Genomic DNA, 15,682 nt, shown 5'->3' on the forward strand with positions numbered 1-15,682 from the left:
TATTATGTATGAGGCAACTAAAATCGAACTAGACAATGGATTGGTGTAGATACTACTTCAAGGCTTAAAGGTCAATATATATAGTATTAAGGCAAGTAGTTTCATACTTTCATTTATAACAATGATTGGTTGATCTCATCATTATTTTTAAAAATCAATCCATCCAGCTCTGTCCACTAAGTTTACACAGACAAAACATGAAAAAACTTGTAAAGAGCACACTCATATTCCAAAACCATCGAGAGAAAAAGAGAAACCAATCAACAAACTAAAAAGCAAAAAAAAAAAATTCTTCACTTTATTTTTTGGTACAAATTCTTCAAGTCTTGTTGTTGTTATTATTATTCGTCTTCATCTTCTCTATTTTTCAGTATCCACGCCACAAACCAACCAGCCAGCCACCGTGAATGGCGCGAGAAAGCGCCAACTGCTGCACGTGCTGCTCAAGTTTCATCACCGGCACAGGTCTCACAATCCTCTTCCTATGGCTCACACTCCGAACTCAGCACCCAAAATGCTTCATCCAATCCTTCTACTTTCCCTCTCTCAACAAAACAACAAACTCTCACCACAACAACACCATTCTCTTCACCCTCAAACTCGCCAACCAAAACAAAGACAAAGGCGTCAAATACGACCACCTTCGTCTTACATTCAACCTCTTCCTCGACGCCAACACCACGCGCCCACTCGCCAACTCTACACTCGACTCTTTCTACCAAGGACATGGTAAGACCGCCGAGAAATTTGGCTCCGCCGAGCCACACGGCAGTGGAGTGAACCGCACGGTGGACGGAAAGGTCTTCTTTCGCGTGGAGATCGCCACGCGCGTTAAGTATAAGATTTTGTTTTTTTATACTAAACGTCACCGTTTGTTTGGTGGGGCTAATGTGGAAGTCAATGTTAGTTCCGGAGAGAAGGTGGATCCTAAAGGGATTAGGCTCGGTAATGTTCCGCCGAGGCTCGGGTCCGAAGCTGCTCCGGTTCGTGGATGGTTGATTGCTTTTTCTAGATTTTTTGTATCTCTCTTGTTTTTCATTGCGTTTACTTGACTTGACTAACGTGAGTGAGCTTTTTTTTTTAAAAAAATTATTCTTCTGTTCATTATATTTTTCACCGCATGTTATTTTATTTTCATTTTGAGTTCTGAATTGTAATAGTGCGTACATAATTTTCGTTTGGAATACAAACATGCAAGAAAATATATATACGCTTGAATCCCTTAGAGAAAATTCCTAGATTTTATGATTACATATATCTACTTTTATTAGGCAAACAAGAAAAACAAAAAAAAAAGTCTATAATATTTTACAACTCAAAAAAGTCCATACCCTTACTATATCGGATTACTCACATGTAAAATTGTGGTTAATCATATTCTTGAATTAACCATAATTTTGATTGTGAATTGAAATCACCATCTATTGAACTGAATTTGTCATTTTTTTAACGTGATTAACCTTATGTCGCAAGTGTAGGAAAAAATAGATGTCGAAATATCATCGCTGTTCACAGCTAGTCCAGTTGGATTCACCTAGGTGAGCTACCACGTTGAAGTTTAACAAGAGAATAATAAGCTCCATTTCTTCCAAGGGAAATCAATTCATTATGTGAACCTTGTTCCACAACCTTCCCATTCTTAATCACAGCAATTGAGTTAGATTTCTGTATTGTAGATAGCCTATGCGCCACTGCTATACATGTTCTTCCAATCATTATCTTCTCTAGTGCTTCTTGGACCAAAACCTCTGACGCACTATCAAGTGCACTTGTAGCTTCATCCAGAAGAAGAATTGCTGGATTCTTCAGTATAGCTCTGGCTAAGGCTATTCTTTGTTTCTGACCTCCTGATAGCTGAACTCCTCTTTCTCCACAGTATGTTTCATATCCATCATTCATTCCACTGCAACGACAAACACCAATAACACAAATAAAATGTTAGTGTCTAGATGATGTTCTAGCTAACTTTCTCTTGGAATTGACAAAAATTTGCATGACATGTGAAATTTTTGTACCTATCTCTCTTTTCATAGGTATCAACAGGATAGACAACTTAATTAAGTAAGCTTATGATAAGGGCTTGAGCACTTATCGTATTGGTGTTTATGTTTAAGCTATTTTTATAGCAAATGATATAATAAAGTAAAGTTAGTTTAATATAAGCTATAAGTTGTTTTTACCATCTATCATGAAGAGCTTATGGACATTTCACAAGTTGTTTTTATAAGCTTAGCCAAACAATCTCACAAGGGTTTATGCTAGTAGATAAACTCAAATATGTCAATCCAAATAAACAGAAATTTTAATAGGGCCTTGTCTATTTAATAAGTCAAAAATAAATAGAGGATTCATTCCATCTTTCTCTCTTGTTTCATTTGGAAATCCTTTATCAGTACATAACTGATGTTTACTCTATAGCAGCCTGTGCAGGTTATAGAACTTTTTTGCATGATAAAAGAGATTGTGGCAAAGAAAAATAAATGTTTCAAGAAGAAAAAGGGACTAATTAAGATTCGTACCTTATGAATTCATGAGCATTAGCGAGAGTAGCAGCTCTTCTTATCTCAGATTCAGTTGCATTTTCTTTTCCATAGGCGATGTTTTCTCGAATGGTTCCACTGAAAAGGGTTGGTTCCTGACTTACCAAAGCAATATGTGACCTCAACATTCTCAAATTATAGGACTTGATGTCCTGTTCATCTATGCATACCATTCCCTTGACAGGATCATAAAACCTTTCAATCAGACCAATGATAGTGGATTTACCACAACCACTGTGCCCCACAAGTGCTATTGTTTGTCCAGCCTCAACTTTGAGGTTCAGGCCTTGGAATACCATTTGCTCAGGTCTACTTGGATAGGCAAAGAATACACTTTTAAGCTCCACCCTTCCCCTTATTTTTCTTTTTCTATCTGATCCCCATAAGGTTTCAGGATCGATCTCACTTTTCCTGTCCAATATAGCGAAAACCGATCCAACTGCATTGTTTCCTTTAGATAAGTCAGAAGTCATGCTTCCAGCTTCTGCAATGATGTATGCAGTGAAGAGCAAAATTAAAAATGCTTGGAAGAGATGCTTTGGTTCAATGCGGCCTTCTACAAGAAGCCTTCCACCATACCAATATGCCAATGCTGTTGATGCAGTGCTGAAAAATTGGGAGCTGAAAAGACCAAAACCTGAAACCCATGACTGCCTAATACTCTCCTTTTTAGGGCCTGTCATTGTAGATTTGAAGAGTGCCAACATTCTTTTCTGAGAACTGAAAGCAGTTATGGTTCTATGGTTTACAACAGCTTCACTTGCAAGTTGGCTTCCTTCCCTTTGCGCCTTACGAGTTTTTTCCGCCATAGTCTTCATCAAAACACTTCTTGCATAAAAGCTTCCTATGACTAATGGCTGCACTGCAATCATCACAAGAGAAAGTCTCCATGTGAGTACAAGTCCTACAGTGTAGGCAAAGACAGACCCGAAAATCGCTTGAGCAAGAAGAGACATCCTGTCCCCAACAAGTGAACGAACCAAATTGGCTTCAGAGGCTAACCTCGCACAGATGGCTGCACTTGTGTTATCTTCATGATCAAACCATCCTATCTCAAAAGTCATCAATTTTTCTAGTATTTTCTCACGTATTCTTTTCGTCAACCTCTCTCCCATGATTGCGAAATTATAGTGTTGAAGAATACTAGTGAAGAAGTTAAAAACACCAATTCCTAAGAAAACGAGGGCCAAGACTCTAGCTTTAGACTTCATCTTAGAGGTATCAGGTTCAAAATAAACTGATATAAGTATCCCAACACAGTATGCATTTATAGGTTGTACTGCTCCTGAGCCTATTGCTCCCAATACTCCTAACACTCCTCTTCCCCACTCAGGTGCGTTCATTTTCAGCAAACGCCACTGCGAAGGAGCAGGATGGTTTGATCTTTTCAAGTTATCATCAAAACTATCATCGTCATGGTCATATTGAATGGAATATGAGTAAGGCGTGCCTATCGAAAATCCCTGGCTGAAGGGATACAACATTGGAGTGCCTGGTGTGCTTGATTTGAAACTTACTCCTGGACTTTGTGGAATGCTCATTCTGTGGGAACTCTTTCCTTCTATTTGACGAAGATTGGAATGTTTGGATTCATCGTTCTGAGTTGTTATTTGTTGCAACTCTACCATACGAGCGTACTCTCCGCCTTGTCCATCATTCATTTCTATGAGCTCATTATGAGTACCTGATTCAATGACTCTGCCTGCCTGAAGCACAGCAATTGTGTCCGCTGTTCTTATTGTAGACAGGCGATGAGCAATGATGATTGTTGTCCTTCCTTTTGAAGCTTGATCAATTGCTGCTTGTACCACTCTTTCAGATTGAGAGTCAAGTGCACTTGTTGCTTCATCAAGTAGGAGAACCTTTGGATCCCTAAGTAAAGCTCTAGCTATAGCGATGCGCTGCTTCTGTCCGCCAGACAATTGAAATCCAAACTGACCAACCTATAGGAAAGAAAACCATAATGAGGCTTAAGTCAAAGCTGCTTTCATAATGAAGAGATGAGAAGATCTAAGTGATGTAGATTAGGATGCAATTTAATTTGGATGTTATTATCTTTGCTTACCAAAATTTAATTTTATTACAATTAAGATATATCTAGAAAATTACATGACCCATTTACTTTATGAAAACATTTTTTGTTTTAATTTTCTGCCAGTAGGATCACTATTGAAGATTTGAAGTACCCTTTCTAGACAACAAAGGTTTGACAAAAAATCAAAATTCTTGTTCCTTTTATGTCATATTAAAGGTCAAACTATTTGATAAACTCAGTTTTTACTAATTATTTGAAACTTTTAAATGCGATTTCATAAAATTTCCATACTTCAAGCTACTTAGATAATTGACTCCAATAAAAAACAAGTTTATATAATTTTACTGTTTTTGTTTCTTTCATTTCTCCTCCATGTCTAATTTTAGCTTGCTTCTAAGCAAAAGAATTTAGAGGTAAACTTACTTGAGTTTCATATCCATCTGGTAATTTAACAATGAAATCATGTGCATTTGCTGCTTTAGCTGAACTTATAACATTTTCCATTGAAGCCCCTTCTTTTCCAAACAATATATTCTCTTTTATGGATGTAGCAAAAAGAACAGGCTCTTGATTCACTAAGCCAAGGTTAGATCTCAACCATTTCAATTGAAGTCTATTAATCTTGTGACCATCCAAGAGTATTTCTCCCTCAACAGGGTCATAAAACCTTTCAAGAAGTGCAATTATAGTGGATTTTCCTGAACCACTACCTCCAACTAGGCCTACCCTCTTGCCTGCTGGAATAGTGAGATTGAATTCCTGCAACACCGGTGAATCTGGCCTAGATGGATAACAGAAGTATATGTCTTTAAATTCAATTTCTCCTCTCACATGTGATAAAGCTTTTCCTTTCTTCTCTTCAGAATCTATAGTTGGAACCCTATCAATCATTTCGAAAAGGCGAGTAACCGCAGAACTTGCCTCCATGATGGCAGTTAAATTTGGAAGTGCACTTAATATGCTCCTGAAAATTCATCGAAGTTAACCATATTAGTATTATTAGAAAAAAGTAAATAGATACGAAAAACACAAAGATAGAACACACAATATTTGATTATGAAATTCGTCCAAGTGTGCTTTTGTTTGTGATTGGAGTATCTTTTTGTCATCTCAAACTTAGAGTTTATAAAATACAACTTATGTTTAAATATTGCGGTCTAGTTTACGAGCGACGTGTCCACTTATCAGTAAACTTATTATCCATACCCAACGAGTATTAACATGCAACACTAACAAAGTGATTATAAAACTAGCATACCCAATGAGTGTTAACATGCAACACTAAAGGGTGATTATAAAACTAGCATATGAATAATGATAAAATCACTTACAGTCCCCCCATTAGGATGTTGAAGCCAGCTACAAATACATGGCCACCTTTCTCTCCTTTCTCAGAGATCAGAAATGTTCCAACCCAAGCTTGAAAACCCCAACTTACATAAATAACTCCCATACTTCCTAACATCAACCCCTTTGCAAAACCTTGCTTAATTCCAAATTCCATAGTTTTTTGAAGTGCACTGCTGAATCTTTTTATTGTTTGATTCTCCCCAACATAAGAGAAAACAGTTCTTATTGAAGATATTGCTTGCTCTGCAATCCCACCAGCAACTCCATAAGACTCGATCATTTTCATTGTGACATCCAACATGATCTTCCCAAACACGACCGCCGGAACAATGAACATGACCGAGAGTGGTAGGGCTGCCAATGCAAGTCTCCATGAAAGTACAAATGCAAAGATGTGGCAGAATAAGAATGTTGACATGTAAGTCAGGCAGTCTGGTATCTACACTCGGCAAAAAGGTAAAAAAATAAAATAAAGCACAAATATAAAGAATTTTAGCTGATCGTATTTTGAAACACTTCTGTTTAGAAGGTCAAAAAGTTAATTAGATTTCAAAATTGCATACAAACCTTCTCACACAAGGCAGCTTGGATTGTATTTGCATCTGAGGAAATGAGTGAGACAACTTGGTAAGTTGTTGAAGAACCAGCAGTCTGAGTGTCAAAGAAACCAACTTCTTGTCTTAAGACTGATTTTAGGTATTCCATTCTCATTCTGGAAGCCTGTCTCTCTGCTGTTCTTGTCCAACATATTCCTTCTGTGGTAGCGATTGGTATCAAGCAAGAAAAGCAGTTAGCTTTATTTTTCTAATAATGATAGCCATGCTATTTGCATTAATTTAATTCAAAGTTGATTTGAGTTCTGCAAGGTAAATACTGAGCAGAGCTATGAAGTGGGGCAGCTTACCAATAAAAGCCGAAAATCCAACCCCAACTGCAACACATAATAGCCTCGATGCATACTGAAAAGGGGAAGTAAAATGATATCAAAACTGCTGATTTTTTTTTTATAAAAAAACAATTTCCAAAAACATTGCATACTATAGTCCTATTTAGATAAACAACTTACTTGAGAGCTTGTAGCATAAGCACTTATCATGTAAGTGTTTATGTATAAGCTATTTTTATAACAAAATATAGAAAGTATAAATTATTTTCATAAGCTATCATGTAAAGCTTATGGAAATAAGTTGAAAATAGGTTATGGACATGTCACATGTTTTTTTCATAAATAATAGGTTATGTCGGTAGATAAGCTCGCAAATATTTATAAGTTCAAATAATTCAATCCAACCAGGCACTAAAATTAAAATAGATAGAGTATTGTGCCACATGAATTGCTTCTATAATAGCCTATAGCATAAGATTAGTAATTTTATTGAACACAGGCTCACCTTATTCACATCATGCTGTGTTAAATGGCTATTCTTGTCTCCATATGCATTAATCACATCACTAAGAATGTACATCATGAGAGGGTTCTGCAGGCCATCTCCAAGGCTTCCTAGAGTTCCAAAAAACATCAACAATTTATCCACTCCATCTGCATAACGAAACAAGCTATTTTTCCCCATTTCCCTTAGACCCTCCCTTTAGAGAGGTGCCCTTTTCTCTAGAAAGATTCAATAAGCAATCTCAGTAAAAAAAACAACTTGGAAAGACTTATATAAACTCAGTAAGATTCTCAAAGACAAGCAGAAAAATCAGCAGCCAGCAGCATGTGGCTCTTACTATTGTCTTTTTTACAGACAAAGCCGTTCTTGTTATCTAGTTATATGAAAGAGTCATGAATTGACATGCCTAAGAATAATAAGATATTGTTGAAAACTTGAACTTTGTTTGTGACACATGATCATATATATATGGTGTGTTAATTTGTTTGTTATTGTGGTTCTGTTCTTCCAAGTTACTTAGCCCGGCACATGATTCCATGAGGTCACTTTTTTAATTTGTCTTGTTGTAATTCTAAATACCTGCAAAGAATCATTCACCTGTTATTATCATCGTGGATGATGAGATTTTATAAGTATAACCAATTGGACCTAGTCAATTACTTTTGACAATTTCTTTTTTCTTAAAAAAGTTAGGAGAAAAAGAATTTGTGATTAAAGTGACATTAATGATCATTTTACAAACTATCTGAATATATTTGAACTAATGTTAAATTCTTAGCACTGAAATAACATTTCATAAACAAGTAGTACTAGGTTGACAACTTAATAAGGCAAAGATTCGATATTTTCAAGGCATGTTTGTTGGAGGTGTCTTCCTACCTTTGCATTATTACATAGGGACAGTGTCACATAAGAGGTGCAAACTTTGTTTTATTGTTTTTGCTGTCAGACAGTATATATTTGCCTTCACTCATATCATTCTAGCCAAAAGACTACAAAGATATTATCAATTATTCAATCAAACATATTATATAATATATTATTGTATTTATAAACAGACAATAAACAATTATGAGAGTAGTACAAACTTTGTTCTTGGCTGATCCAATCCAACTGTCTCTACTTTTGTGCCATTTGTAACGAAGGAATATAATCTTGTAACAATAAATATGCTGCCGTCCTTACTAAAAAGGTACTATATTTGTTCTAAGTCGTATGTTTTTCGATTGATATTTTTTTTTTTTCGGTATAAAGTTTCAATTGATATTTTATTACTACACAAGGTTGTGTTTAGAACAATGCGAATTTGCCGGTGGAGATTCCCCTTGGCTTTACATCAACTTTAACCATATTATTATTATAAGTAGAGTTAAGTATGCTGTTAACCTTATTTTTCACATCTCAAGTTTAGTTCTTAAATTATTTATATTTACTTTTACTTCTAATTTTTATCTTTTACAAAAAATATTGATGTTTTTAATCTCTTAAATTTGTCTCTATAAAAATTTCCATAGACTAAAAAGTGGATACTATTTTTGAGAGGCTAAATTTTTAGAAACTAAATGTATTTAACCTTTTATATATATATATATGATGAAGTATCTATCATGATTGATCAATATTGGCCAACATCTTGGGTATATATATTAGTAGAATTGAATTTACATGTACATAAACATAAAATAAAGATAATTATTATACAAGTCAAACATTTTTAAACAATGAATGACTGTGATTTGTTCTCAGTTTAAAAACTATTTACACTGAAATATATATTATTAAATTTATTTTAGGATATTACTCCGATCTTAAATATAAACAAAAATAAATCAAAACTATTTACACTGAAATATGTATTATTAAATTTATATTAGTGTACTACTCCGATCTTAAATATAAACAAAAATAAATCAAAAAAGATTTATGTATTTGATCTATAATTTAAACTACATACGTAACTTTCTTTGACCAATTTTTGCTTATTTAGTGAGTGAACTCTCTTTTATCAACTAAATTTTCTTTACATAATAGTTGATGATTTAAATTTTCACCACTTATTTAAGAGAATATTTTTCCATTATATCATCTTTTTGGAATGTGACCACCCGTAGGAAATTTTTTTTCTCATATAGGAGGTCGCATCCACATGTGTTAGCTTAAAAAAGTTAACAAATGAAGAAATGTTAAATTAATAAAAAAAAAAATATTAATAATGTAACTTGGATAGATGTGCAAAAGAAAATAATGTAATAATATTTTATCACCTTCCTCCTATTTTGTAAACTATTATAGATAAATGAACAACTTCACCCTATTTTATTTATAACTCTCTTGTATTTTTTTCTCCTATTTTACATCCTAATAACTAAAATCAAACAAAATACATTAAATATAAAAAAAATACATTACGTGCAAAAAAATATATATCAAATTTTAATTAACTATGTTCATCTAAATGTCCTCTAGTTCTACAGTTCGGCTATCTCTTAACTCATCAATCTCTTTGAACGACTTGTTGTTCTAGTTGATCCTCATCTTGATCATTATTCTCATCGTCATTCTTATCTAGGCGAGTTCGGCGACAACCTAAATGTGAAAATGAAGGATATTTAGGGGATATAGGAGTTAGGAAAAAGTGGAAATGAGGGACATTTAGGGAGTTGTAAAAAATGTTAAAATATTATAACATTTATTTTCTTCGGCACATCTACTCAACCGTATAAACTTTGATGTTTTTTTTATTTAATGTATTTTATTTAATTTTATTAATATAATTTTTTTTATTTTTTATTTTTTACTTTTTACTTTTTATTTATTAATTTAACATTTCATCATTTGTTAAAAAGAAATTTAAGCCAATACATGTCACATTTTTATAGGACAAAATATATTTTTCCTTGAGTGGTTTCATCTCCGCCTTACCTCGAGGTGAAACAAAGTAGGGTATGTTTTTACATAAATTTCAATATATAATATATGATTATTATTAAAAAAAAAATTAAAAGAGAATATAGGGGGAAAATTACCTATTTAAGATGCTCAATTTCTTTCCGCTTAGAACAACTTATAACTTCGCATATTGAGTTATGTTATTTCATTGTTAACATAATTTAAATAACTGGCTTATGGTTAAAGTTTAATAGCTCATTTGTTTTACCACCACTTTAACCTTAATCACATTGAAGGAATAATGAATATTGGATTGTCTAGAGACAAAAACTGACTCGTTATTCATAGTTAAACTTACACTGCACCAATATACTAAGGTGTGAGTCTCCATGAACTTCTTTCTTTATTAAATTCTATCAACAAATTTGAAACTAAAATAAAAATAAAAATAAAAGACTCTTATAAACTGGAGAAAAAATATGCTATATTCAAGTCAACTCTTGTGTAAAAAAGATACGATCATGGTGTAAATGGATTTTGGAATTGTTGGTTCAACCTCAGTTTATGTGTTAGTGAATGAGAGTCCTAAAAAGAGTTTGTTATGCGGAAAAAATTGAGATAAGATGATTTATCCCTGTTCTTATTTCTAATAGTTGTGGAGGGTCTGAATGTTCTATTTAGTGGTTCTGTGGAAGTCAATCATTTCAAAGATTTTGAGGTGGACTCAAATGAGTTTTGTGTCTCTCTTTACAATTTGCAGATAATACGTTGATCATGAGAGAGAAGTGTTGAGACAATATTAGAGCTATCAAAACTAATTTTTCGTGGTTTGAGCTTCAATCTAGCCTTAATGTTAGTTTTCATAAAAATATGTTGGCAGGTGTTAATGTTAACAATTTTCGACTTCAAATTGCAGCATAGATGTTTAACTACAATATGAGATATGTTTCATTCAAATATTTGGGGTTGTCTATTGGTGATAATCCTCGACATATGGTGTTTTGGAAGCCTGTTATTGAGAAGATCTAAAATAGGTTGTTAGGGTGAAAATCTAGAACTTTGTCGTTGGATGGTCGTTTAATACTTCTCAAAGGTGTCTTCTCTGCATTACCAGTTTATTTTCTTTAGTTTTTTCAAGGCTCATTTAGGTATCATTTCTCAACTTGATTATATTTTTAAATTATTTTTTTGGGGTGAGAATGAGAAAATGAGTAAGGTTCATTGGGTAAATTGAGAGACGATGTGTTAGCGTTTAAAGAAGGGTGAGTTAGGAGTCTGAGATTTTTAATAAAGCTCTATTAGTTAAATGACATTGGAGGTTAAAAATTGAGTCAAATGGCCTCTGAATTAAGGTGTTGATCAATAAATATGGAGTGGAAGTTAGGGGATTTTGGGGAGCAGGTCGAGGGGGACTGCGTGGTGCAAATATTATCTTTTTTTGCAGGAATAGTTGATATTGAAGAGGAATGGTTTGACAAAAAATTATTTAAAATTATTATGAATGAGACAAATACTTTGTTTTGGAAAGATCCATGGTTGATTGGTGGTTTTGTGTGAGAATTTTAATAGGTTATTTCATTTGTGTTTGCAACAAGAGGAAGATGTAGAGGTCATGCTAGAGTTGTTGTAATTGGATGGTGTTCAATGGTAGAGACCACAAAGACATTTGTGTATTTGAGGGGAAGAATTAGTGGAGGAGTGTAAGACTTTATTGACTAACGTTCATCTGCAGGTTAATGTAACAAATAAGTGGTCGTGGAATAATATACAAGGAGGATTGTATTCGTTAAAAGAGACGTATTTTGTGATGCAATAGAAGTTTGTCGCATGTATCATTGTGCCTTCATTTCAAGATCTAGTGTGACATTCTTTTGTTCAGTTAAAAGTATCATTATTTGTGTGGAGGTTGTTTCATAATAGGCTTCCTACAAAGGATAATTTGTTTTGTCGATGAATCATTTCTTTTACAGATCAATAATGTGTAGCAGGCTGCAGGGAAGTTGAAACAACCCGTCATTTGTTATTTACGTACTATCTTTTTTGATCTGTGTGGTATGGCGTTTTGAATTGGTTTGAACTATATGTTGTGTTTCATATGGATTCGATCAATCACGCTAACCAATTCGATGATATTTTTTCACACAGTCGTGTAATGTGTTCCATAATTATTTTTGTTTGTTTTGCAGTGACATGGACGATTTAGAAATCGAGAAATGAGACAATTTTTAGTTTACATGTTTTGAATGAAAAATTTATTATTTAGCATGTTAAACTTTTAACATTGAGGTGAATTAAATTACATGTAAAAGGATTTTATTATTGGTATAATCAATTCTGCTATTAATCCTTAATGTGTATTGGCATACCTAGTTTAGTTTGTGTTTCTGATTTTTTTGGTTATAAAAAAATTGTAAACTTTTTTTATTCTTGTTCTAAACACCTGAAGTGCTTATAATGTTTCTTTAATATATTTATTTTTGATTTGTTAAAAATGATAAAGATTTTTTTTTTATTTGAGAAAAAATAAGGACACGTGGATATCTTTGAAGCATGTGATTGATCCACGAATCAAAAGTAGATTGATTCGGATTTCGATTATCTGGATTGAAGGTGGGAACTGCACCCTACCTTTTTAATAATCTCGTTGGTTAGGTAAATCACGCATTTAAGATCAAACCACGTGTCTAACATTTTGATCATTTAAAAAAAAGCTTAAAACGCATACTAAAGGTTTAAGTTGCCACCACTCGTCCCATCGTCTGCCATCATCCTACGCACCTGCCCGTGCACCACTGTCGAACCACACATCGTCGTAGTTTTGTGCGCTATCGTCGACCTACACATTGTCATTATCCTATGTGCACTCTCATCCATTTTGTTGTTTTCTCATACAAAAGGGAAACCAATTTTTAGAATTCAGGGACACAAATTTACAACAGTGATGGAAGCGGCGACAGTAGGACTTTGGAGTCGTAGATCTGGCTTTTTGTATTTGGGATGTGTTTGTTGATTTTTTTTAATAGGCTTAATTGCACTTTTGGTCCTAAGTGAAAATTAAAAGTAGTCCCCCCATTTTGTTTGTCCCCAGTTTTAGTCCCTAAACAGAATTTGAGTCTAAATCATGATGAGTTGTCATTTTTTAAATGATGTGTCAATAAAAGAGTGACGTGGCAGACGCTTATGTGGAATAAACTCATTATTATATTATTTCTGATTAAAAAATATAATTTATATTTTTAAAAACTATTATTATAATTGTGATAATATTTTTAAAAATACAATTTAATTATTAAAATTAAGTTAAAAGAAAAAACACCTAAAATCATGAACCCTAAACAAATCAAAATCAAAAACATTCATTCACTCATGAACCTTAACGGAATGTGATCTGCGACACCATGGGTGCGTGCCTCGGTAGGAAAGAGATCACCGGAGTATAGCACAAGATCCCATAAATCAACATCAACAAGGGAGTAAAAAAGGCTGAGGAAGAAAACATAGCAGCAAAAGTAGTAAATCTGATGTGTAATGCAAGTGAGTGGCTGTTGGAAAACCAAGAACCCGAATTGGGGACAGCAACGAAAACAAGAAAGGAATTTGGGTTGTCACATCCTTGTGGAGAGGTTCTGTTCGAAAAATGTCCTTGTGGAGAACAAACAAGGAATGGGCAGCGATCACATTATGAGCGATAAAGAGGAAGAATGACGAGAAGGTTTATGATAATGAGTTATTTTCAGAATCGGAAGGGGCATAATTGCAACTCCTTCGTGGTACTCTCAGAAATCTGATTCTGCCACCACCATTGCAGTAACCCGACTCAGTAGAAGGTATTGGGTCCACAGAGAAACTCAGATTAGCCAGTGTGAAGAACTAGGATCCTTCACAACTTCAAATTTTCAAGCCATCATCAAGTAGGGTAGCTGCAAAAGATGGGTTATTAATTGAGCATTGGCCAACATACATGCTGCCTAAACGTCCACCGTCAGAACCACCAGACCTGGTTGGTAATATGGGGTGCGTAAACATTCAATGAGCAAGATAAAATGGAGTCGAGTCGTCACAGTGGGTGTTTCATTACACATCAGATCTGGGACACGATGAGTTAATGAATGTTTTTGATTTTGATTTGTTTAGGGTTCATGATTTTAGGTGTTTTTTCTTTTAACTTAATTTTAATAATTAAATTGTATTTTTAAAAATATTGTCACAATTATAATAATGGTTTTTAAAAATATAAATTATATTTTTTAATCAAAAATAATATAATAATGAGTTTATTCCACATAAGCGTCTGTAACACGTCATTTAAAAAATGACAAATTTGGACTCAAATTTTGTTTGGGGACTAAAACTGGAGACAAACAAAATGGGGGGACTACTTTCAACTTTCACCTATAATAGGGGACAAAAAATGCAATTAAGCCTTTTTAATATAATAATAAATATTGAACACGTGGCTTAATGTAGAGCTTGCAATTCATCATACGGACGAAATTATTTGAAAGACATGGTGCAGTTCTCAGATTTTTTATAAATATATATATATATATATATATATATATATATATATATATATATATTTTAATTTGACACCAAATTAACACGAAAAAAATATCAAAATGTCCTACTTCTTAAATCTAATTTGTTTATTTAATAAATTTAAAATAATTATAATATTTTAAAAAACAAAATATTATTAATAAAATAAAATACATTAAAAGAATATATAGTTGATTAGATGTGTCTAAACAAACATATTATATTATTTTAACAACTCTTTTATTAATTATTTTAAAACTATCTCATGTTTGGTCGATTAATAAGCAACTTACTTATATTTTGTTAAGAATTTCTTCTTTCTTTTCTCTAAATCAAGTAGATAAAAATTAATAATAATAATAATAATAATAATAATAATGAAGGAGGAAATTGTAAAACAAATATTAATAATTATATTTTGTTAACAACTTCCTTCTACTTTTTGTTAACGACTTCATGCTATTTTATTTTATTATTATTAATTTTTATTTATTTTGATATGAAAAAAATAGGAAGGAGTAATTAACAAAATATAATTAAATTGCTAATTTATTTTCAAAACAGGATACTTTTAAAAAAAATTTAAATTTATCTATAAAATATGATAGAGTTGTTAAAATAATATAACACATTATTTTGTAGACCCATCTAATTAACCACATTTTTTTCTTTAATTGTAATGTATTTTTTTATTTTATTAATAATATTTTGTTTTTTAAAATATTATAATTATTTTTAATTTATTAAATAAACAATTTTTCAATTGATAATATGAGAAGAAAAAAAAATTAAAATCTAAAATCCGATTATCTATTAAAAAAAAAAAAGAAGACATTTTGATATTTTTTTTGAATATGTGTCAATTTAATATTAAATTAAAAAAAATAAAATTTTATAAAAAATCCGCCGTTCTAACCTTAAAATCAGGTAATCCGAAT

General features: G+C 32.6%; 2 protein-coding genes across 2 annotated transcripts; one reads left to right on the forward strand and one right to left on the reverse strand.

The window, feature by feature from the left end:
* Positions 1-90: 90 nt before the first annotated feature.
* Positions 91-1,251, forward strand: LOC101489979 (protein NDR1-like). The gene has a single exon (XM_004505380.4). The coding sequence runs from the start codon at positions 408-410 to the stop codon at positions 1,050-1,052; it is 645 nt and encodes a 214-aa protein (XP_004505437.1). The 5' UTR covers positions 91-407; the 3' UTR covers positions 1,053-1,251.
* LOC101490314 (putative multidrug resistance protein) lies at positions 241-8,050 on the reverse strand. The gene is made up of 7 exons (XM_027335528.2): positions 7,317-8,050; positions 6,830-6,884; positions 6,493-6,680; positions 5,907-6,364; positions 4,999-5,539; positions 2,520-4,483; positions 241-1,903 (listed from the first exon to the last, which is right to left on the reverse strand). The coding sequence occupies exons 1-7, from the start codon at positions 7,494-7,496 to the stop codon at positions 1,531-1,533; spliced, it is 3,759 nt and encodes a 1,252-aa protein (XP_027191329.1). The 5' UTR covers positions 7,497-8,050; the 3' UTR covers positions 241-1,530.
* Positions 8,051-15,682: the final 7,632 nt, after the last annotated feature.

The sequence above is a fragment of the Cicer arietinum genome, chromosome 6 (assembly GCF_000331145.2).
Source record: "Cicer arietinum cultivar CDC Frontier isolate Library 1 chromosome 6, Cicar.CDCFrontier_v2.0, whole genome shotgun sequence".
Taxonomy (NCBI): Eukaryota; Viridiplantae; Streptophyta; class Magnoliopsida; order Fabales; family Fabaceae; genus Cicer; species Cicer arietinum.